Source organism: Lepidochelys kempii, chromosome 6, assembly GCF_965140265.1.
Source record: "Lepidochelys kempii isolate rLepKem1 chromosome 6, rLepKem1.hap2, whole genome shotgun sequence".
NCBI classification, from domain to species: Eukaryota; Metazoa; Chordata; order Testudines; family Cheloniidae; genus Lepidochelys; species Lepidochelys kempii.
This window is the reverse complement of record NC_133261.1, coordinates 87,804,919-87,830,384: the sequence shown is the minus strand read 5'-3', so window position 1 is coordinate 87,830,384 and position 25,466 is coordinate 87,804,919. Positions and strand designations below refer to the sequence as shown.

At 43.9% G+C, this 25,466-nt stretch overlaps 1 protein-coding gene across 2 annotated transcripts in view; it reads right to left on the bottom strand.

Annotated features, from left to right (window-relative positions):
- Positions 1–24,610, bottom strand: part of BRMS1L (BRMS1 like transcriptional repressor) — a 42,102-nt gene extending 17,492 nt beyond the window's left edge. Inside the window, exons 1-5 of one of the 2 annotated variants that reach the window (XM_073349055.1) lie at positions 24,310–24,395; positions 17,739–17,831; positions 8,957–9,047; positions 7,286–7,413; positions 923–1,002 (exon numbers count right to left, since the gene is read on the bottom strand). In XM_073349055.1, the coding sequence (XP_073205156.1) occupies positions 923–1,002; positions 7,286–7,413; positions 8,957–9,045 (297 nt within the window). In that variant the 5' untranslated portion in view covers positions 9,046–9,047; positions 17,739–17,831; positions 24,310–24,395. Of the gene's footprint in view, positions 1–922; positions 1,003–7,285; positions 7,414–8,956; positions 9,048–17,738; positions 17,832–24,309 lie in introns of both variants that reach the window. The other variant, XM_073349054.1, reaches the window with a different exon arrangement.
- Between the last annotated feature and the right edge of the window lie 856 nt (positions 24,611–25,466).

Genomic DNA, 25,466 nt, shown 5'->3' with positions numbered 1-25,466 from the left:
TCTAACAACTGGAGGGTCAGGAGGGCTAAGGCACTGGGTTTGGAGTGTAGGCAGCAAGACTGAGGGTCCCACTGCTCAAGAATGGTGGCAGACATGAGGGAGTATGCTTCAGAGATACAGAGCTCGGAGCAGTGATCAGTCACTATCCAGACCCAGGAAGCTTAGAAGCACATGGGATTCAATCTCAGTAGACTGATGTCTATTCAGAGATGGACGAGATCAGGCTGAGACAATTTACATCCAGGTAAACAGGCTATAGCATCCAAATATGAGGATCCATATTAGTCCAGACATTTCAAATATTATATGCACTCACAGAAATAAGCTTTTGTTTTTACAAGCAGGATTTCTATCTCTGGGTTTAAAGGTTTTGATACTTTTTTCCACCTGAACAAGGATCAATAGAATTAATTATTTTACAACTTGGTCTACGCAAATACTTTTCTATCTATTGCTGAAATGATCAGAGATTCTACTGAAATAGAAACAGATGTCTATTTCTCTAGTACTGTATCAATTTTTGAATAGTGACATTATTTTCTTCCCATAAGCTGTTTTTAAAAATATAATTATTGCAAAATGTGACTACTATATTTATGGCAGAATACCACTAACTATTTTCTCGGATGCCTAGTATATAAGAGAGATTCCAAAAATGATCGGAGGTCTTTTCAATCTTAGACAGGCCCTGTTAATGAAGGTAAGATTAATATTGTTTATGTAAACCAAACTGACACCTAGCTGAGGTCTCATTTCTTTAAGTTGTTAAGGATGTAACTTTCTTTATCGTTTCAAAAGAAATACATCAAAATATTGAAGTTATAGCAAAACTACAAACTTAAAATGTACCGATCTTGGAAACTGTTGCACACCCATTAAGGACAGACTTGATTAGCCACCCGTTTAAATAAGTTGACAATACCTCACAGTGTTGGCGAGACGCTTGAATTTCACATTCATATTTGTTCTTTACAGACTCTAAACAGAGCTCTCTATAGATACCTGCAACCAGACAAATTACAGCGTTATTACTTTTTTAAAAAAATAGGAGTAACGGATTTCAAAATTATCTGTTAAGATCACTATTGCTAGTCCTACAGTAATGCACATATGCAAAAAAAACCCCAAAACCTATTTTACATATTGACAGTGTTCAGACAGTACACAGAGTATAAAACTTGTATGGAAAAATAACTGACTGAACTCAAGAGGCTGCAGAGAAAACTGTTCTCAATTTTGTTCACTTCTGTATTTATGCAGACTAAAAGTTTATCTTGCTGGCAATATAGGTGGAAAAGAAACTAATGTAAAATTCTGTCAGTGCAACACAAGATAGACTTACTATGTTACAGCTTTGCCACTTCTGGCTGAGATAACTTGGTGCATTGGAGGAAGACAGTTTCAAGCAGAGAGCGCAACATTTAAAAAAAAAAAAAAAAAAGCACATGTATGTGCATGCAGTGCACTAACATAATGAGGCCACAACCTGGCTGAGGTCTCTAAGTGCTACTTCAGTATTATGTTTAATAGTAATGAATGGGAGGCTAACAATAATACAGTAATTAATAAGGCAGGAGAAGAGGGCAAAATGTACCCAGCCAAAGTCAGTAATTCTTGGGTATGACTATCCGTTTGGTGGTCTCTAGGCTGTTGTCAAGAGACAGGGGCCACATCACAAGCCGCCAGAACCACCAGTCTTGTGGGCAATCTTATGAGATAGCCAATTCAATCTTTGGCCTTCACAACATACCATGCTTAAAGTATAATGGGGTCCAAAAAAGAATTAGATGAGTTCATGGTGGATAGATAGCTCCATCAATGGCTATTAGCCAAGATAGTCAGGAACAAACACCATGCTCCTTAAACTGTTGACTGCCAGAAATGGAACTGGACAACAGGGGATGGATCACCTGAGAAATTGCCCTGTTCTGTTCATTCCCTTGAAGCATCTGGCAGCAACCACTATAGGAAGACAGGTTACTGGGCTAGATGGACCAATGGTCCAACCCAGGATGGCTATTCGTGTGTTCACCTATGTGACCTAGGAGGACAAGCTTCTTGCTTGAAAAGCACAGAAACTGAAGTGCCCTTCAATTCCTATTAGTGGTCCATGTTGTATCTCTTCTCTAAATGGAGAACTTGAATCTCCTGGATAGTCTCTTGTGGTTTTCAAAAATCACTGAATTCTCTGTAACCTCAAATTCTATTTGCATCCATTTCTGCTCATATAAGTTTTCAATTAAGGGGTCTGAATAGTTAAAATAGAAGTAAAAACTGTCTTATGCCAGTACATTTGTTTGCAAATTCAGTTGGTCTTTCACAAAGCACTTCCCCAATTAATGAGTACAAATTAGCAATTTCTCTACTGCCAAGAAAAACAGTCACTTTTAAAAATTAAAAGGGCATTTTACATGCTGATTTGAATAACCACTTTTATTTTTTAAAAAAAATTCCTTACTGTGTCAGCAAATATTAGCTTCTAAAAACTCTTGCAGCCTGCTTCTCCAACCCTCCCTACACAACAGATAATGTCAGATTAACATCTTAATCTAGCAATAAGAGACCTAGAATGAACAATTTCTATCACTGAATTATATCCCCATCTAACACTGAAGAGTTAAGATGTTAGAAGACAAATCATCATGTTTCTTAAAATTATCTTCTCATGATCAGTGAACTATTTACCAACAAAACATCTTTTCAACTCACTTTTGGGTAATGAGAATATAGTATGGGCAACAGTTTCAGATATTAAGTTTAGAGTTTAAGAAATAGCGTTACTATAAAATAAAACTGAAATAAATGCTATTACTGATTAATGGGGCACGATAATACAGCACTTCTTATAGCCCTTCTGATTCAGGCTAGAATTAAAACTCCAAGTTAGCGGAGGTCACCTGCATACCGGTGTGAAACAGCATCTCAGCAAGTTGGCTAAAGAAGTGAAGAGGCTGATAAAGTGTGCTGAGAAAAGATTTGGGCTATTTGTTTTAAATCTTTTACCATTTGTTTATAATCTCTCTGGTTCCTAACTGACTGATGGCTGTGTAGCCCAAGGTCCAGTTTATTTCAGCGGCAGCAGTAATAACTATAAGTGGACTACAAACTACTGCATGTTGGGAAAACTTCCTGGGTCCTGCCAGAAGTACCCTCTGCCTTCCCAGCAGGAAATTTTAGCACTGAAGCAGGAAGCCTGAAGCAAGCAATCCTTATGTTTCCTTACAAAATAAAGCTTTGTTTCTGGTGGTTTGTCTGAGCAGGTCTTGTCTGAGGTGACCACAGGCTGGCACACAACACAAAGCACACTGAGGAATCTCAAGCCGAGTTCTCCAAACCCTATTCTTGTACAACCGCAATAGATATAACAGTAGGGGATTTGGTTCGAACAACCAAAAAACTGTTGAGCTGTATGCCAAGTACCATGACAATTTAGAAAACTTCTGTAGCAGAGAATGTAACAACCTGTTTAATGTATTAAACATGAAAAGCTTCTCAAAATTATCCAAGTTTTCCTCTCCAAGAAGTAGAACTATGTGTACCTGTATTTGGATGATTCATATAAGGGTGGTGTTCCTTAACACTGAGAACAAGACTACTGGCTGTATGCTAAATATCCTAACCCTGGAGAACGTTGGTATGTGCATGTATGGAAGATCTTGCACTTTTCAGAGGACAAATCACAGTATTATAATGCAAATGAACTGAGCAGCTTTCCTCTTCAAAGAATTTGTTCAAGAATGAGGTCTAATATATTGCTTTATGTCAGCACCTTTCATAGTATCTGAGTTGCTATGTCAGTTTTCTATGATCCCAGCCAGGGGCAGCGAGTTGCATGGGCCTGTGGTGCCCAGGCTCCATGAATATTCAGTGCCGGATCTCTCCCCCGACCCCGCCTGCCACCCCCATACACCACCCAGCCCCTGGGCGATTTAAAAGGGCCAGGGGGTCCCGAGCTGCTGCCGCCACCACCAGCAGCTCAGCGGGACTGGCCACACTGTGACATGGGCAGTGCAGTCATGCTTTATCGCCGGGGTAGAGCTCTCCCAGCAATAAAAAATAACCACCCAGAATGAGCGGTATGCGCTGTCTATACTGGTGCTTTTCAGCGCTAAAATTTTTGTTGCTCAGGGGGGTGTTTTTTCACACCCATGAACAACTAAAGTTTTAGCGCTGAAAGTGGCAGTGTAGACATAGCCTAAGGTGGCTTCCTGCCTGCCCACTCCACGCTGCTCCAAGAAGTGGGCAGCATATCCCTGCAGCCCCGGGAGGTGTGTGTGGGGGTGTCCTCACGTGCTGTCCCTGCCCCGACCACTGAGCCACTGCCAGAGGGGTGTGCAGCTCGCTTTCAGGAGCTGGCACTGCCCCAGGTAAGTGCCGACCCCCTGATCCCATCCTGCATCCCAACCTCCTGCCCCCTCCCAGAGAGTCACCATTGATGCAGTGTCAGTGTGGATACTGTGTTGCTTACATCAACTGCTACTGGCTTTCAGGAACCATCCCACAATGCCTCACACTGACAATAATATTGGTACAAGCACTCCTAGTAAGGACACACACTGCCAACACAAGTAGCCAAGCGTGCATACACACACAAGTGATTTGATAATTGCAAAAAGAAAAGGACCTTAGAGACTAACAAATTTATTTGAGCATAAGCTTTCATGAGCTACAGCTCACTGCATCAGATGCATGCAGTGGAAAATACAGTAGGGAGATTTTATATACACAGAGAACATGAAACAATGGGTGTTACCATACACGCTGTAACAAGAGTGATCAGGAAAAAAAACCTTATGCTCAAATAAATTGGTTAGTCTCTAAGGTGCCAAAAGTACTCCTTTTCTTTTTGCGGATACAAACTAACATGGCTGCTACTCTGAAACTTGATAATTGCAGTGGTTGTATTCTGATGTAAGTTAGATCAACATAATTTTGTAGGGTAGACATGGCCTGATAACATAACTTGTGCATGGAATGCAGGAAAAGTAGATTGCAAGAGTTTCTTCTAGAACAGTGGTTCTCAACCAGGGGCACGCATACCCCTGGGTATACTCAGAGGTATTCCAGGGGTACATCAACTCATCTAGATACTTGCCTAGTTTTACAACAAGCTACATAAAAATCACTAGCAAAATCAGTACAAACTAAAATTTCATACAATGATTTGTTTATACTGCTCTATATACTATACACGGTAATGTAGGTCCAATATTTATATTCCAATTGATTTTATAATTACATGGTAAAAACAAGAAAGTAAGCAATTTTTCAGTAATTGTGTGCTATGACAGTTTTGTATTTTTATGTCTGATTTTGTAAGCAAGTAGTTTAAGTGAGGTGAAACTTGGGGGTACACTAGACAAATCAGAGTCCTGAAAGGGGTACAGTAGTCTGAGAAGATTCAGAACCACTGTTCTAGAGGCCATGGCTTCCTGAGTGACAGTAAGAAACCCAAAAAGTGAACATGGAGTCTGTCCACATTAGCATAGCCTAAGTGAAGCTGCTGGAGCTTACTTCATTATTTCCCCTCAGGGAGGAGTTCATGTACATCAAGTTCTTTGGTAGGAAGTCTCCTCATAGGCTCTTTTCTAACCTGTGTTAGGGGAAACCCCTCTCCTATCACAGACAGGTTGAGCATCCGTGGATTAATCTGGTTGAAGAGATCACCATCCAAAAAACTTAGTACTGCGGTAGAACAGGAGGAGCAGATCTTTGTTTTCGATTTTTTTGTCATGTCAGCGTTCCATGTAACTGCCATGCGGCATGACTAATACTCTACCTCAGCTGACAAAATGGAGTTGACAAGAGTTCTTATTAAAACTGTATCCAGATGTTAAGATTCAATTTAGCTAAATTCTAGGAGTTTAAAATTCCTGGAATTGTTTGGTTTTTCTTTTTTTGGGGTCAGAATTGAACACCTGCTGTAGACCCATTGTTACGGAATATACATGCCCTATAACCTCTGCGTAGTAAGATCTGGAGACATGGATTACAAGGCAGCTGAACTGGTTATACAAAACTGTAACTAGAAACTAGACAGTGTTAGAATATATTCAGTGTGCCAGATGTTAAAAATTACAAGCTTAAGTGTGCATGTGTGTCATATTGTCTTCTAGCACTGTATGTTAAGGGATCTAACAAGTTCCAATAAAATACAGTAGCAGTTTTAAAGTTTGTAAAAGACAACTCACATCACAACTCAAAACAAGATTTTTAAAGCCGTAAAAAAGTATCAAGTAGTTTGAACTCAAAATTTGATCCATTTAAGATTAATCTAAGTGGCAAAAGTCTCCCTCACATTTTCATATCCTTTATTTTTGAAATCCTCTGACACTAATAGAAATAGTAGCCCTTATTAATGCAGAAATGTAATCATTTTGTACAATGCTACAGAGACAGAGAACAGATGCAGCACAAGATAACATCACACTGCCTAGAGTTTAATTAGACAGTACTTTGAGAAGACAGACAACCTATTACAATGTTGGCTTCTGCTAAAAAAGTGTCCACTAGATTTCTCTTCTGAGATATTTCAAAATTTATAATAGTCACATGTTCTAGAACAGAGGTGGGCAAACTACAGCCCGCGGGACCCTCCTGCCAGGCCCCTGAGCTCCAGGCCCGGGAGGCTAGCCCCCGGCCCCGCCCCCACAGTCTTAGCACGCCACGCCTCCGGCGCAACACTCTGGGCAGCCAGGCAGCGCAGCTGCAGAGCCGCAGCCTGACCCGGTGCTCCAGGCAGTGCAGCTGTAGTGCCACCAGCCACCAGTGCTCCAGGTAGCGTGGTAAGGGGGCAGGGGAGTTGGGGGTGGTGGTCAGGGGCGGGGGTGTGGATAGGGGTCGGGGCGGTCAGAGGGCGGGGAACAGGGGGTTGGATGGGGTAGGGGTCCCAGGGGGCAAGTCAGGAATGAGAGGGGGGGTTGCATGGGGCGGCAGGGGGCAGGCAGGGGTGGGGGATGGTCAGGGGACAGGGAGTGGTGGATGGAGTAGGAGTCCTGGGGGGGCCATTGGGTACGGGGGTTGGATGGGGCAGGAGTTAGGGGAAGCCATCAGGGAGCGAGAAGTGGTGGGGGGAGGTGTCGGATAGGAGGCGGGGGCCGGGCCACGTCTGGCTGTTTGGGGAGACACAGCCTCCCCTAACCGGTCCTCCATACAATTTTGGAAACCCGATGTGGCCCTCAGGCCAAAAGGTTTGCCCGCCCCTGTTCTAGAAGGAGTCACCTGACTTTAAAGTTGCATAGTAGATCTACACTGTTAAACAGCAACAATCATGTCACATTCCTACCTGCCACCTTTGTTCGGATTTGCATGTTTTCTTGTAAAGCTGCCAATGGTTCCAAGTATTCTTGTGCCTTTCCAGCTATGACCTCCTGTAGTTTTGCATCCACTTGGCTTAATCTTTCTTTGTAAAGTCTTAAAATAAAAAATGTAGTTTATTACTTAAGAGCCAACACAAGCAGAATAGCAGAAATGACAGTTTCATATGCAAGAATTCTTTAGACAATCCCATATCTACAATCATAAAATTTAATAATCTCATGACAGATCTATTAAAACCTAGAAATTTACATCTGTTGCCACTCTAAATTCCAAGACAAAAAAGTCACTTTTAAAGTAAACTATTTTCTTTTTGTATACTTCACCCTTCTAGGAAAGATGTACAAGCATAGCATTTCTATCCCTTCTTATTTTCTATCCCTTCTTTCTGAAGATGGAATCACAGATATTAATGGCAGAATATGATCTCTTCACTTTAAAAATAAACAAAAAACACCAAGTGACTAGGAACTGGGGATGGTATACAGAAACTTTTACGAAGATTACCCAGATTGGCAGCAACTGAATCATCAGATGACACTACATGCAAAAAGATGAGCAATCTAAATGGAATGAGATGAGCCTTCATATCAGTTCTCAGTGGACAGATTCTGCATCCACACAAAATATTCCCACCATGACAATGAACACTAACTGGCACCTTCAGCTAAGATATCGCATACTCAACTGGCATAGAAAGTGAGCTGATATTTTAAAACCTCTAAAATTGTTCCCTTCTGAACAAGTTGATATTAATTGGCAGAGTGATGTGGGAAAAATCCTTTACCTACAGAACAGACAGGTTAAGTCTAAAGATTACAATGTAGTATCATGAACAGTTTTTAGAGTTAGTAAGACAACAGAGCCCCATTTTCAAGTGGAGCCTCTGGGTTCAATAGTGATAACTGATATGCAATACACTTTTTAAAAGTTAAGTTGAAAGCTGTAGGGTGTAGCTCACCTGCTTGTTTTAGTTTTCACTTCATGTCTATTAAAGATAAACCTATCTAAAGACAGTGAAGTAGGCTGATAGGTATTAATTGCTGCTAAAGCACAAATTTTTGACCTTACAGAATTATTTCTGAAAACAAAATCTAAATGACAATTCAAAACATACTTTATTGGTGAGACTATCAGCTAAGGGAGAAGTCAAATTTTGCAGTCTGCTACACTGATGTCGAAAACTTAATTCTAGACACACTTTTAATTAATGCTGGGGGGATGCCTCTGGTTGCATATGACATAAGGAAGGAAAAGGAGTCCTGATGGCACAAGAATGCAAGTCTACATATATCCCCTCAGCATTTTTGGACAGGAGACTCATGCAGGCACTTCCACCCAGCAACTGCATTTGCGATCCCCTTTCTTACTCTAAAAACTACATTTATCTTCCCCCTAAAAATTCTAATGAGAAGAAAGCAGAAATTTGGCTACTCGCACAATTATTTCATCTCAGAACGCCAATTTAACACCATGCTCTTTAAAGAGTCAACAGCTGCTGTAATGGTAGAATCCAGATGAGAGTAATTCCTGCAACACAGGAAAGGAAAGACTTGACTGTTCGTGGTCACTTACAGCACTACTGAAAGAATGAGCCCGCAAAGAAAGAGAGACTTTTTAAAAATGTTTGACTACTTACTGATCTTTGAGGTCTGTAAATTGTTTTTCAAGATTGGACATTTCATCTAAGCATTCCATTCTTCTCCTTTCACAGTCCTCATCATCCATTTCTGGAAGAAAAAAAAAAGGGGGAGCGGGTAAGGTTTTGACAACTATATCTGAGAATAAATGTACTGGAAATTAACTTACCAGTTTTATACAACTTAAGACCAAGCTAACCATAAACAATTTATGAAAAACTGAGCCAGCTACTGGTGTTCTGTAAGCTAAAGGTTTAAGAGATACTAGTCCCCTGCTGAAGACAATTCCAAATTTCAAAGCTACCTTACATTTGCTGTGGTATATAAAATTAACTAACCTAATTGGGTTTCTTCTAGAATTACAAGAAATGGAGATCAGTTTAGTTAGTTGAAGCAATAGCAAACCACACAAAATGAGTGCATAGTCCATGGAGTTATATTGCTTATCCATAGACTGATATTTTGTATAAATTAACCTCCACTAAAAAAAGAAAGTTGTAATTCTTCAGTTTTGAAGACTATTTTCATTATATTAAATTGCTTTCTTGGTTTTGCAGCCAAAGAGCTCAAGTATAGGAATCTCCCTCATCTATCTTAGTGACTATTTAAATAAATATTTTAAAGCAATGCAATAAAAACAGATTCATCACCATTGCCAGAGTTATTTTATTGACATTTCTGAATATTTCCTTAAATATACTTGCATTTAGAGATCAAAGTACCTTTTTTAAAAAACTTAAAAAAAAAAGCAAGGAATGTTGGATTTTGGCAAAGCTCTTCTGCTCTCTTTAGCCTTTCCCTAAAAACTTTGCTTGACATCTCCTATTATTATAGAGGTACACAGAGGCTTAGTTGCTTTCTTAATTCAGATGCAGATAAATGTTAAATGTCCTAGAAATGGAGAGAATCCTTGATGGTATCGGGGTACGTGCTCCAAAATATTGAATGTAAATCTTATCGTTTTTCAGGGTGGAATTTGCTTTTTTGTTCTCTATGATGTACAAGAGAACTTGAAAAGTGTTTTTCCACAAGAGTTTCTGCTTTGTTTTTCCCCCACCCTCTTTTAGGAGTTTCTCCCAAATCTTTCCCAGAGGACTTCTCGGTAGAAGAGAAGGCAAGGCGTCTCAAGAGACGCGTATTGTGAGCTCTCACCACTCAAAGGCAGGGGAGTCAGAAGAAAGTTAGCTGGATGCACCAGAGTTCAGCAAACATTAACAAAACAAAATTTTAAATGGGGACACTAAGCCCTGGTCTACACTACTAGTTTAGGTCAACTTTAGCAGAGTTAGGTCGATTTAACCATGCACCCATCCACACGACGAAGCCTGTTTTGTCGACTTAAAGGGCTCTTAAAATCTATTTCTGTACTCCCCGGCGAGGGGTTTAGTGCTAAAGTCGACCTTGCTGGGTCGAATTTGGGGTAGTGTGGACGCAATTCGACGGTATTGGCCTCCGGGAGCTATCCCAGAGTGCTCATTGTGACCGCTCTGGACAGCGCTCTCAACTCAGATGCACTGGCCAGGTAGACAGGAAAAGCCCCGGGAACTTTTGAATTTCATTTCCTGTTTGGCCAGCGTGGCGAGCTGATCAGCACAGGTGACCATGCAGTCCCAGAATCGCAAAAGAGCTCCAGCATGGCCGGAATGGGAGGTACTGGATCTGATCGCTGTATGGGGAGAAGAATCTGTGCAGGCAGAACTCCATTCCAAAAGATGAGATGCCAATATATATGTCAAAATCTCCAAGGGCATGATGGACAGAGGCTACAACAGGGACACACAGCAGTGCCGCATGAAAATTAAGGAGCTCAGGCAAGCTTTTCAAAAAACAAAGGAGGCAAACGGTCACTCCGGGTGAGAGCTCTACACATGCTGCTTCTATGATGAGCTGCATGCAATTCTAGGGGGGTCCCCTACCACTACCCCACCACTGTCCGTGGACACCTGCAAGGGGGGAGTCTCATGCAACAGGGATGAGGATTTTGTGGATGAGGAAGATGAGGAGGTGGTTGAGGATAGCGGCAAGCAGCAGGCAAGCGGAGAATCCCTTCTCCCCGGCAGCTAGGAACTGTTCATCACCCTGTAGCCAATACCCTCCCAACGTGGGCTCCCGTACCATGAAGCCGGAGAAGGAACCTCTGGTGAGTGTACATTTGTAAATATAATACAGGGTTTAAAAGCAAGCGTGTTTAATGATTAATTTTCCCTAAAGACTTGGGATGCATTCGCGGCCAGTATAGCTACTGGAAAAGTCTGTTAACTTGTCTGGGAATGGAGCAGAAATCCTCCAGGGACATCTCCATGAAGCTCTTCTGGGGGTACTCTAAAAGCCTTTACCATGCCAAGCCAGTAGCAAGTAGCCTGGAATTATTGCAGAACAAAGCATTGCAGCGAATGGGCCCAGGCTTTGGTGGCATTCAAGCAACATCCATTCTTTATCTCTTTGTGTTAGCCTCAGGAGAGCGATATCATTCATGGTCACCTGGTTGAAATACAGGAAATTTGTTTAAGGGGACATTCAGAGGTGCTTATTCCTGCTGTGCTGTTTGCCTTTGGCTGAAAAGAAATCATCCCCACTGTTAGCCCCGCAGTGGGGGGGAGGCCCGTTCATGCTGAGCTGTTCGCACTTTGCTGACAGGGATCTTCCCACATAGGCCACATAGCCACATAGGGGGCGGGGTCTGAAGTGATCATCCCAGAGTATTGGGGCATGGGTTGGGTTGTGCTGCACACTCACCCTAAAACCGCAGCCCCTCCTTTTAAACGGCCAACCCAATGGGCTTTGCTTGGTATGGGAAAGGAGGGTGCTGCTGTTTGAAACCATTCCCAGATGTTATGAAGGTTGAAGAAGCTGAAACCTTTTGCCTTACCATGGCTGCCTGCACGCCGAATTCTGTTGCCCAGCCAAGCATGTGTGATGTGACAGGCAGGCACTCATGAGAGGTAAAATGCAACCTTGTACCAAAAGCACATGTGCTATGTAATGTGAATCGCTTGATTCAGGGTGAAATAGTCTTTCCTTTGTTCTCTAAAATGTATCTTTTTAAAAACTACTCTCCCTTTTTTTCCTCCAACAGCTGCAAATGTTTCTACGCTCCCCCTATCATCTCCGTTCCAGCAGCTAGCGCAGATTAGAAGGCGGAAAAAAACTGCACTCGCGATGACATGTTCTCAGAGCTCATGCAGTCCTCCAGCACTGAAAGAGCTCAGCAGAATGCATGGAGGCAAACAATGGCAGAGTCCAGGAAAGCATTAAATGAATGCGATGAGAGGAAGGAGGAGCATGATGAGAGGAGGCAGGATGCAATGCTGAGGCTAATGGAGGAGCAAACTGACATGCTCAGGTGTCTGGTGGAGCTGCAGGAAAGGCAGCACGCTGCTGCAGCCCCTGTGTAACCACCTCCCCAAGTTCCATAGCCTCCTCACCCAGACGTCCAAGAACGCGGGCAGGGGAGGCTATGAGCACCCAGCCACTCCACCCCAGAGGACTGCCCAAGGAACAGAAGGCTGGCATTCAGTAAGTTTTGAACTTTAGTGTGGCCTTGTCCTTTCCTCCTCCCCCCCCCCCCCCCAGTGCTTCCCTCCTCACCTACCCCTCCTGGGCTACCTTGCGAGTTTTCCCCCATTTGTGTGATGAATTAATAAAGAATACATGATTTTGAAACAACAATGACTTTATTGCCTCTGAAAGTGGTGATCGAAGGTGGGAGGTTGGTTGGCTTACAGGGAAGTAGAGTGAACCAAGGGGGCAGGTTTTCATAAAGGAGAAACAAACAGAACTGTCACAACGCAGCCTGGACAGTCATGAGACTGGTTTTCAAAGCTTCTCTGATGCGCAGGGCGCCCAGCTGTGCTCTTCTAATCATCCTGGTGTCTGGCTGTGTGTAATCGGCCGCCAGGCAATTTGCCTCAACCTCCCACCCCGCCATAAACGTCTCCCCCTTACTCTCACAGGTATTGTGGAGCACACAGCAAGCAGCAATAACAATGGGAACACTGGTTTCGCTGAGGTCTAACCTACTCAGTAAACTGCGCCAGCGTGCTTTTAAACGTCCAAATGCACATTCTACCACCATTCTGCACTTGTTCAGTCTATAGTTGAACTGCTCCTTACTACTGTCCAGGGTGCCTGTGTATGGCTTCATGAGCCATGGCATTAAGGGGTAGGCTGAGTCCCCAAGGATAACTATAGGCATGTCAACATCTCCACCAGTAATTTTCTGGTCTGGGAAGTAAGTTCCTTCCTGCAGCTGTTCAAACAGACCAGAGTTCCTGAAGATGCGAGCGTCATGCACCTTTCCCAGCCATCCCACATTGATGTGGGGGAAATGTCCCTTGTGATCCACCAGTGCTTGCAGCACTATTGAAAAGTACCCCTTGCGGTTTATGTACTCGCCGGCTTGGTGCTCCGGTGCCAAGATAGGGATATGGGTTCCGTCTATGGCCCCACCACAGTTAGGGAATCCCATTGCAGCAAAGCCATCCACTATGACCTGCACATTTCCCAGGGTCACTACCCTGGATAGCAGCAGCTCAGTGATTGTGTTGGCTACTTGGATCACAGCAGCCCCCACAGTAGATTTACCCACTCCATACTGATTCCTGACTGATCAGTAGCTGTCTGGCGTTGCAAGCTTCCACAGGGCTATCGCCACTCGCTTCTCAACTGCGAGGGCTGCTCTCATCTTGGTATTCTTGCACTTCAGGGCAGGGGAAAGCAAGTCACAAAGTTCCATGAAAGTGCCCTTACGCATGCGAAAGTTTTACAGCCACTGGGAATCATCCAAGACCTGCAACACTATTCGGTCCCACCAGTCTGTGGTCGTTTCTCGGGCCCAGAATCAGCATTCCACGGCAGGAACCTGCCCCATTACCACCATGATGTCCAAATTGCCAGGGCCCGTGCTTTGAGAGAAGTCTGTGTCCATGTCCTCATCACTATTGTGATCGCACTGTCGTCGCCTCCTCACCTGCTTTTGCAGGTTCTGCACATACTATAGGATAATGCGCGAGGTGTTTACAATGCTCACAACAGCAGTGGTGAGCTGAGTGGGCTCCATGCTTGCCATGGTATGGCATCTGCAGGAGAACAGAGTTGCAGCGGAAGCAGTGGATGACGACAGATGCCACGAGAATAGATATTTCTACAGAACGACGAGAGGACCTGTGAGGTGGATTCATCGCACCAGAGAGCAGAGTTGCAGCGGAAGCAGTGGATGACTATGGTTAGCAGTCCAACTGCACCGTCTGCTGACAGCAGCACCCAGGACACAACAGCAGTGGTGACGGTGAGCTGAGCAGGCTCCATGCTTGCTGTGGTATAGTATCTGCACAGAAAAGGCACGAAATGGTTGTCAGCCTTTGCTTTCACGGAGGGAGGGGCGACTGACGATGACATGTACCCAAAACCACCCACGACAATGTTTTTGCCCCATCAGGTATTGGGAGCTTAATCCAGAATTCCAATGGGCGGTGGAGACTGCAGGAACTGTAGGATAGCTACCCACAGTGCACTGCTCTGTAAGTCGATGCTACCCACGGTAGTGAGGATGCACCCCGCCGACTTAATGTGCTTAGTGTGGACATATGCAATTGACTGTATAAAATCGGTTTCTAAAAATTGACTTCTATAAATCGACCTAATTTTGTAGTGTAGACATACCCTAAGAGTTATTTAAAGGACATTTCTGTTCACCCCTACAATATCATGGAGGGGAGACAAGATAATTTCATTAGCACTGAATGTCACAGATCTATTAATGAGGCTGGATATAATTCTCTTGTACATAGACAGGTCATCCCCTAGAGCAATTGGTGCTGTCTCTAAACAATGCCTTGTCTCTAAACTAAAAATAACCAGGATACCAGCGGAGCATTGTTGACACTGGAGCTTTTTTGACTAGCTTCTTGATTGGCTTGCCTAGAAAACAGAGACAAGGTGGGTTTGATAATACCACTTTTTTTTGGTTCCAACTTCTCTTCGTGAAAGAGAGATGCTTTTCTTCAGGAGGCTGTATCAGATGGTAACTGGCAAGGTCACTAGTATTTAGCAGTAGCGGTAGTGGCAGCAGCATCTTTAGCACTGGTCAGGCTATTATCTGTTTCTTGGTTAGGAAGGAGAATTCCCCATTTGAAAGACATGCTACCATCCTTTAGGAATGGTTCCAAGTGTTTTCAGCTCTTTTATTAGCTAGGAAGGGTCAAAGACACACGTGACTGTTCCAGTTGCTGTTAGTATTTCCGTGACTACTACTTGGACAAACAGGCTGCATTGTTTGTGAGGAAGCTGTCTTAGACTCATTGTTCTTGATGTCCCCATGAGGCCACTTCAGATATGAGTTCTCATCTCTGTGAAGTACAGTGACAATTCCTCACAGATATCCAGATGGAGACAGTCTGGATTTAAAACACCAGTTACGGTCCCAAAGAGCTCTGCTAGGTGCGACCATACTAAGCTCTTTTGCCTCCTCTTTAATTCCAGCATAAGTCTACCATGGGGAATTTTAACAAAGTGTCTGTATCAGACTGATTTATACAAGTACCACTCAAGTCTTCAGCCTCCTTATTTTTTGTTAAACATGGCAATCTGCACAGGAAAGGAAGAGCTCCAATGCCGGCATATCAACAGTTGTCATGTGGTGATAATTATAGTGCTTGCTGGTTTCTTCCACACCTAGGCTTCTCGGCTGGATGGAATCTTCTGCAACTACACTATAACTGGGAACTTTTGCAGGTGGGGAGCAAACCTTGGTGCTAGCTTTTTTGTGCCTGGAGACATGACACAAGGGAGGAGAGGAACAATTTATTATTTGCATTCCATCTGCCCCTAGGAGCCTCAGTCAAGGACCAGGACCCCATAATGCTATGTGTTCATACAGTGCCTAGCAAAAAGTTGTTCCTTTCAGGGTTATAAGATGTAGCAGAGCATCACACATCTTCATTCTCAAAGGTACTGGGCACCCAAAAGTCCAACTGAAGTTAATGGAAGTTGTGGGTGCTAAACAACTCTGAAAAAGTCAGGCCTGTTCAAAGTTTATTACTTTACATAGCATAGCTTTATTAAAAAAAAAATGTATTGTGCACACAGCAATACAGATTAGCAGAGTAAGACAAAACAGATGAAACACTGAATCTCTTACTTTCCTGCTTGATAGCTGTATAAACTGATTTTCTAAGCCAAAAAAGTTACCCACATATACATATTTATACTAATTTAAAGAGGCAATAATACCTCAGTATTGAGTAAGTAACAGTGACTACCACAACTTGGTTAAAAAACAAACAAAACAAAACCTCTCAAATTGAAAGAAATCCAGCAAAATCTGGACTACTCTGCAAAAGCTGGTGAAAAATTCCTTTGATTTTTTACATTTTTCCCTTGCAAGATGCTCCTGACCCTGCAAATTTGGTGATTAAAAATGTTTAAACTCAATATGCATACCTTATTATGGAGCGCAACAAGTAACTGTGTGATTATTGCAGCTCATTTTCCCCTATAAACCTGAGTTTGCTCAGAAGTCTAGTCACCTCAGCCTGAAAACTGGCAGGTTAGTTTAGAGCAGATAGAATTTTCCTACAAAAATTGAGGTTGATGTGTCATACCACGCTAATACAATGAACTATATAGAAGGGTGAAGAATCACCAGATTTGCCAGATTTCTACTTTATTAATAACCCAAAGTCACTTAAAAAATAGCCCAATCTGTATAATGAAGTGAAGATTTTTTATTAAATACATTGTTATTTGATGTATAGACCAAACAAAAGCTTTAATTAGATACCTAGTAGAGGTCTGATAAAAAAAGCTACAAGCCCCAGCAGGAGTTCATCCACATTAGCAACAAAGCTATGAGATGGCAATCAAATTCAAAAATCAACCCACCCCCCCCCACCCCCAGTCTGGTACCTGTATCCCAATAGAGGGTTGGCAGATGTTTCAAACAAAATATGGCTAATGACAGCATTAAAAATAGCCCACACGTATGTTGTACAAAAAACACATTTATTTCTAACTGCATTAAATGATGGCAGTCAATGTCCATATTTTCTGTTGAATTGGTTTGTTACTGTTAGTCTCTAAAAGGCAACATTTCATCCTCGCAGTCTTCATCGGAAGTAGAATGCTTCTGCTGGTGGTAATACATAACACCAGTGACCAATGCAATAATTTCATTGGTGCAAACTGTTCACAACAGATTGTGTCACTGCATATATGCCCTAACTCAAAGAATGTTTTCTAAAAGTTCCTCTTGTACCTTGTTGCACAGTTTTGTTTTTATCAAATTCATCTGAGAAAAATCTTTCAACTGCAGTGTTGCTAAAAGGTAGCGACAGCAACAAAAGAGAAAATAAGTCAAGTCCACTAAAGTCTTTGTCCCCAGCAGCAGTGTGTTTGAGAACTTCAACCCAAAATCTACTCTGCTCAGTTGTCTTGAGTATGCCAGTGAACCAGCAAAACTCTTTACCACTACTTCAGCTGTCCAAGGTCTCTACAAAACAATGATTGATATTTCATCTAGCTCGTGCAGGGTGGAACACAATAGAAAGACTTAGTACTGAAAGGGATTTAATCTCCATTTCACGAACTCCAACATGAAATCTTGACACCTACTTTTGATGTCTTTGACAACAGGAACACTTAGTGCGTATTTTGAAAGTTCCAGCTGAAAAGCGACTCCAAAATAGACTGCACAAAGTGGTAAGTAATTTGACTTAAAGGTGATGTCTTAGTTTAACACAGCAGTCCAGTTCTCAAAAAAACACACGGTTTCACAACTCTCACCACAAGGCTCTGGTAGAATGTCATCAATTCCTGCAGCAGCTTTCCTGCATTAGTTCTTTCCAACTGAAACATTTGGTTTATCCTCCAGGCTTCCTGCAGGTTTGGACATAGAAAAAGTCAGGTAAATTTTGTTCACCTGATCACTGTACAGATAATAAAGAAGTTCGGCATCATAGTTTCTTTCTTTGTTTTTGACTATCTGAAAGTTTAGCTTCAGTTCAACTTGATTAAGAACGCTGTTCACATAGGGACTAATGGAAAGCCATCTTGTGTCAGAAAGCTGCATCAAACTGTGTTGTTAAGCAGAGTGGCTGTTTCATTGCCTGAAAGAGCTCTAGCTACACAATGAATCCTAATTCCTCCATATGAGTTTCAGTAAGCAAGTCTTGAGTTCCTGTACCCATCATCAATACAGTGGAATCTGTGTCCAATAAGATGGGGCGCAATCTCGTAGACAGTCCTATATGGAATTGTGTGTTCCTCTGTTACCACAGAAGGCATCAGACAATATGAGTAGAAATTAGCTCTACTCCCTCATAAGGCTGCTACCAACTTAACTTCAATGTAGATGCAACAGGGAAGACTAATGAGGAGATTCTTAGCCAGGTGCTGATTTCGGATAGGCATTAAAGATGGAAGATGGTTGCCCAGCTGTCTAGAGTAGCTCACAAATGTGAATACCAGCCTCAGGGCAGACTGTTACAAACCAGGTTACTCCCAGTCCCAAAGGGCCAGTCCCTTACATGAGGTCACCTGCACCTTAGACCTCACACCAAAGATACTTGTAGCCAATCCTATAACAAACTAAAGATTAACTAAGGAAAAAGAAATAAGTTATTTACAAGGTTAATGCAGGTAAACATACACACACAAATGAGTTACAGTCTTCGGTTCCAAAAGGTAACAGAAGCTGATGCATCATGCAAGCATTCTACATCCTTTACAGCTAATCCAAGCTAAACAGCATGGGGATCTCCCCACACTTATTCTTAGAAATACTGCCCTCTCCAAATTCCAAGCAGCACAGTGATACAGTTCCTTCTGATCAGGAATTTTTATTCCCTTCCCCCAGACTTCAAACTCATGGGACAAGCGTTTGCCTTCTCCCTCCTCTCCCCACACTCATGAAGAGGAGATGGGTGCAATCAGTCAAAGTCTTTGTCCTTTGATGTTTCACAATGGTTCATTTGGGTGCAACGGGGCTTCTTGTGTACAGGACAAGCATTTTACATACTAATTAATGCTCCTTTCCTGTTTGGTGAGTTACACAGTTAGAGGTTTATAATGCAAACATTCAATATAACTTCATACCACAAGATATAGATGTTATAAATGAGATCAATACATGCAGCATCCTACAAGCATTTCATCAAGTCTAAACACATTCTTATAAACTTAAGATCTATTTTAACAATACTAACATACAGGTGAGCCAGAATGGCTTCCAGCCATGCATTTGTCAGTGTTCAGTGAGGCCTAGGGACGAGCAGGCATCTGGTCTGCCAGCATCACAATGGTACAGTTTACATTTGACGACAGCTGGGTTGTCCACATGCTGTCGGCACCTCAAACTATGCTGTCTCACTAGCTCTCCCACTGGCTCATACAGTTGAACAGCATGGTGGAATGATTGAACATTGGTACTCCACAAGTGAGGAGAGCTTTGGTGGTGAACAAGAGCAGGTCACCGTGAACTTTTGGGCTCCTTCTGAAAGAAAGGACATCAGCCATTTCAGGGAGTTTTCATTCACCACAGCAGCTTCTGAGAGGTAGGCAGGGAATTCTGTATCGGACTCCATAGTTTGCATACACACTCACAGACACACACACACACTCAGAGAACAGAAGTACTATTAGATCAGAAATTACAATTTCAAATTAAGTTATATTTAACACAGAAGATTACTTCTGTTGATTAAAATATTATTTTACTGTTAACAGGCAAGAAGCAACAGTAGGATGGGACAAATTATTCATTATTGACTAAAGACTAGATGCAACAAGTAAACAATAAGGGGAAGAGGCAATATAGACAAGGGTAATACACCTCTACCCCGATATAATGAGGTCCTTGGGAGCCAAAAAAATCTTATCGTGTTATAGGTGAAACCGCGTTATATTGAACTTGCTTTGGCCTTGAGCATTTCAGTTATTAATAGTCACTTCCTGCCCCATGACTGACCGCTCAGAACCCCCGACCCATGCAACCCCACCCCACTCCTTGTCCCCTGACTACTCCCTCCAGAGACCCCCTGCCCCAACCACCCCTCCTAAGACTCCCAGCCCCTAAGCTCCCCTGCTCCTTGTCCCCTGACTGCCCCCTCCAGAGACCCCCACCTGTCCCTAATCACCCCCAGGACTCCACCACCTATCCAACCACCCTGCTCCCTGTCCCCTGACTGCCCCAACCCCTATCCACACCCCCGTGCCCTGACAGGTCCCCCGGGACTCCCACGCCCTATCCAATGCCCCCGTTCCCTGTCCCCTGACCGCCTCACCTCCAGAACCTCAGAACCATCCAACCCCACCTGCTCCCTGACCACCCCCCCGAGACCCTCTGCCCCTTATCCAACCACTCGGCCCCAGCCCAGCACCCTTAACACACTGCTCAGAGCAGCCTGTCGGAGCCAGACACGCTGACCCGCCGGCAAACGCAGCCCTGCCCCCCAGAGTGCTGCTTTACCTTGTTATATCTGAATTCGTGTTATATCGGGTGGCGTTATATCAGGGTAGAGGTGTAGTAATAAAATCAGAAAGTTATATGGACTGAAAATGTGCATAACTTACTGGCTCCAAATAATTTAGTTGTTTTGTAAAATATCCTGTCTAGCCATAACCCATTGCTCGACGTGAATATTTGCAACAGTTATAGCCTGTTAATGGCTTGCATTGCAGACAGTATAAATATGAGGAAGAAAAAACCCTCCTACTCTTACCTTTAGCTCCCTTACATAATTACCCCAACAATTTACTCCTCAGGATGTCTGCCTCACACAAGGCAGGAAGGCACACAGGATCCTAAAGTTTCTTCTACTTTGTTCCACAGTTCAGTGGGTCTCAGCTATGTTTCAGGTTCTAGACATGTTTCAGTAAGTAATTTTTGTAGCTAATGCTTTGTTTCAAATTAATTAGTATTAGTTTACTTCATAAACCAATATCAAGAGATTTTAAATCAATATAAGCAACCTCAACCCCAATCCTCCTTGAGAATCAGTGGTCCTCTGGACCCTTTCCCCCCTGCACAACATACTGGGTAGTGTGGATGTGTACTCTGGTCATCTGCTACAATGCGGAATGCACCATCTCAAAGTATGAGAGAATAATGCCATCTTCCAGCTGCAGCTAGCACAACCATAGACCCTCCATGTCTACAGTTGTGTACATACATACACACACAAGCCAGACTCACCTTCCACCTAGCAGAAGGTAGTATTTCATGTATACATAACACATGGAATAGCACACCTTCATGATCAACTGGATTTATCATGTACCTCCGACTGCCTCACCTGCACTCTGCCCACTAATCCATCTCCACTAGGATTATTTGTAACATTTCCAACCTCCAAATAGCTTTAAAGTATCTGCCAGTAGTTTACTATATTCCCTATCTCCAAAAATTTGGTATTTCTTCCCTAAAGTTACACAAACTTGAGAAGCAGGATGGGTAATAGTCCTGGAAAAGTAACTGGTTAGAAGTCAGATATCTCACTGCCCTTCAGGCTAGGATTTATAGAGACAGAGATATCAAATCCCCCACTTCCCAAAAGATCACTCATTTCTAGACCTGGGATGCCTCAAGGTATTAAAAAAAAAAAAACACAACTTTATGTATGGGAGAATTGTTTTAGGTAATTTTGGTATGTTTCTAAAATGTATTACAATTTCTTCTTCCTCTAAAGCCTGAAGGGCAGGACTTGTGGTAATTAGGGCAGCCTGCCTTAAAGGTAGAGATAGAAAAAATAGTATTTCAAGTAAATTTCTGAATTTGCTCTCCTATAAGATGTGGCCAATACAGATATACCAAGGTGTCCTACAAAATGTCTTTCTCATCTGAGATGATGAGCATAACTTGTGGCTTTGACATTCATCACTAATATGTAAGGCCCTACCAAATTCACAGCCATGAAAACACGTCACGGACCAGGAGATCTGGTCTCCCCCCATGAAACTGGCCTTGTGTGCTTTTACCCTATACTATACAGATTTCATGGGGGGGGGGGACCAGCATTTCTCAAATTGGAGTGGCTGACCCAAAAAGGAGTTGCAGGGGGAGGTCACAAGGTTATTTTAAGGGGATCACAGTATTACTACCCTTACTTTTGCGCTGCCTTCAGAGTTGGGCGGCCGGAGAGTGATGGCTCTGACTGGGTGCCCAGCTCTGACTCAACACCATAGCTTGCCACCCTTACTTCTGTGCTGCTGTCTTCAGAGGTGGGCAGGCTGAGAGTGGCGGCAAAGTAAGGGCCTAGTTCAGTATGTAGCAGCACAGAAGTAAGGGTGGCAATACCATACCTTGCCATTGCCATCCTTACTTCTGTGCTGCTGCTTGTGGCGACTCGGCCTTCAGAGCTGGACTCCCTGCCAGCAGCTGCTGTTCTCCAGCAGCACAGGTCTGGAGGCAGAGCAGAAGGGTAGCAGTACCACAACCTCCCCTATAATAACCTTGTGAGACACCCCCCCCAACTCTTTTTTGGGTCAGGCCCCCTAAAGTTACACGGAGCAATTTCAGATTTAAATAGCTGAAATCATGAAATTTACAATTTTTAAAATCCTATGACCGTGAAATTGACCAAAATAGACCATGAATTTGGTAGGTCCCTACTAATATGGCATTTCTAAACTCAGGGGAGTGGGACTGGAGGAGTCTTGATTCTCAAGGGCAGACTGTATTGGTTGCCTAACTATATCTAAAACTTCTGGACAACACCTGTTGATAAAATAAACCAAGTGGAGTTAAATATGTTAAAGGTAAGCTCACCAATTATTTTCAGTACTTATCAAAACTTTATTCCATCCAAAGCTTCTTCCCTTGATTTAAAGCAGAATAATTCCCTATCCAACTCAACCTCACTTTTTGCCGGTTTGAAGCAATATAGTAGCTTCAACTGAGTTCACAGCCACATTAATATTGACACTAAAGTAATTTCTTTTATTGGACCAACTTGGTGGAAGGTATATATTATGCATTAACCCTTATGCTTAACAGCAGGGGTCTCAAAGTCCTGGCCCACGGGCCATCTGCAGCTGGAGAACCTCCCCACTGCAGCCCACAGAGGAGAGATGCATGCAACCATGCTGCTCGAAATGTATGCTGCAGGTGCCGCCCCCCGCAGCTCCCACTGGCTGTGGGAGAGGGATAGAGGACCATCACTAGTCGCCGGGCAGAGTCAGACATGGAGGCAGCGTCACTTTTTTCCCCACAATGAATATAAACAAGTCAAAATACTGAACATAACTACCTGATGCACCCCTTGCTGCAATCCTGAAGGTTTCAACTGCTCCGTCACTAATGCCAAACATCAACAAACTGACATAACTGAAGTTGGTCCAATAAAAGACATTACCTCACCTACCTTGTGTGTATCATATCCTGGGACCAACAACACTACCAACAGATAATTTCTTGTAAGTGATATGTAGTATTTTAAAAATTATATTTATTCCTTGGAAAGTCTTTTCTATGGAACTTTTGACAAGAAATTCTCTGCAGTTTCTTTAAATATTCATAGTTTATTTAAAAAGCCTTATCTGAGATGCATAATATTGTCTTGTAAGAGTTGGCAACTGTACGCCACACTCCTGGCAAGGGACAAGATACTACAATATTGTGTATAGGGAGGAAAAAAATAGTAATTCAAGTCAAGGAAAGACAGATAAGGAGAAGCTGCCATGTAAGAAGGGAGCAGGATGAAATCTTCCACATAAGGGAAGGAGAGAAGGGATGTGCCCCCCAGGGCAGAAAAGGAGAAACTACCAGATAGGTGAAGGGGGCTGTGGCCCCCACATCAGGCAACAGGGCAAGAAGAAATAGACATGCAGAGGGAGCCTGGTGGCACAGGCTGTGGTCCCCTGGGGTAAAGCAAAAAGCTGCCATGAACAAGGAGGGGGTGAGACATATCCCCTTGGGAAGAGGAGGCTCAAAAGGTGCCAGGCAGAGGAAGAAGGGCTGTGTCCACAAGCTGCCATGCAGAGCGGGAAGGCCCTACCCCCAGTAAAGGGGGTTTTACAAGTTGCCCAGCAGGGGAGACTGCGGGCTGTCACCCCCAACCCCACCAAGAAGAAGGGGATTCAGAAGCTGCCGTACAGGGGAGAAGGGGGCAGACGCAGCCGTGCAAGGGGAAGGGAGAGGGCTGAAGAGGGTGGTGGTCAGATGCTGCCGTGCGGAGGGGCGGGGTCAGATGCTGCCGTGCGGAGGCTGGGGAGGACTGCCCCCCCCCCCACACACACACAGCGGGGGAAGGCGTTAACGCCCCCTCCCCGTGCAGTGAAATTGCGCGAGCGGCCACCCTCCCCCGGCATTTGCAAGCGGCCCCTGGTGCCGTCGCCCGCGAACCCGCTTCCCGGTTACCTGAGCTGTCCCCCTCCTCGGACACGGACGAGCTCTCGGTCTCCTCCTCCTCCGAGGAGCTCCCCTCGTTCTCCCCGTAATCCACCTCCATCTCATCGTGGTTGTTCTCCTTCTTCTCCCGGGAATGGACCGGCATCCTCCCCGGAGATGCCGCCGAGCCGCGGGACCGCCCTTCCCTCCTCCGCCACCACCACCGGCGGCTCCTCCTCCTGCCCGCCCCTCAAGAAAACCGCGCCATTCTCGCACGCGACACAACGCAACCCAAGCCCCTGCCGCATGGCCCTTTTCGCCGCTTATTGGTGGATACTGGGCCGAGTGGCGGCTCCCCCGCCAAACTCAGCAAGCGTCGTTGGCCGCTGCGCAAAGCATCTTGGTAATTGTAGTTCGTCTGGAGGGGACTGTAGTTTCACGGCCATGGATTAGATAGGGGAGGTGCCAGGTTTGTGATGAGCACTGGGGCTGGGGAGGCAGGGAATTCCTACCGTCTCCTGCAATCCCTCTGGCACCAAGGGTGCTGATCTAATTGAAGGGCTCCTTGATGGTTACAGTTTATGAGATAGAGCTAGGAATATATGCCAGACCTGGCTCCATCTCCTCCTGTAGGTCTTGTGCAGCGTGAGATGGGGCCAGGGAGGGATGGACGGACAGGCTGGCTGGCTGGCACCTGGTACCTCCTGGCCTGGACATCAGAACCCTACATCTGAATACTGAGTTTCAGTGCCACTTCAATTTATTCAAAACGCAATTCTCCAAAATGCTTAGAGGTTTTTTGTTTTGTCTTTTAACTGGAATTACTCAATTACCATTTACCTCATATTAGCTAACACGTTTGTACCTTGGTCTGGACAGACCACAGACATTTATGGTTCACCCTATGCTGATTCATTTACCATAGGATTAAATCTCTCCAGCTTCCAATCGGGGTTCAGCTAAGAGAAGCTTGAATAATGGAGGTGTCCAGGTGGTTTGCTCAAAGCTGATAAACTCCATAGGAAGGAAGCAGCAAAGGTAGCAAGGAAGGACAGCACAGGGAGGAAGCAGATGACTGAAATCTTTAAGCTCTTAAGAGGGCTTCAGAAGACAAAACTTTTTAGGCAGATGAGAAGCAGGAAGGGGAGCAAGGAGCTGTCTATTCTTCCTTCCCTAACTATAATGTT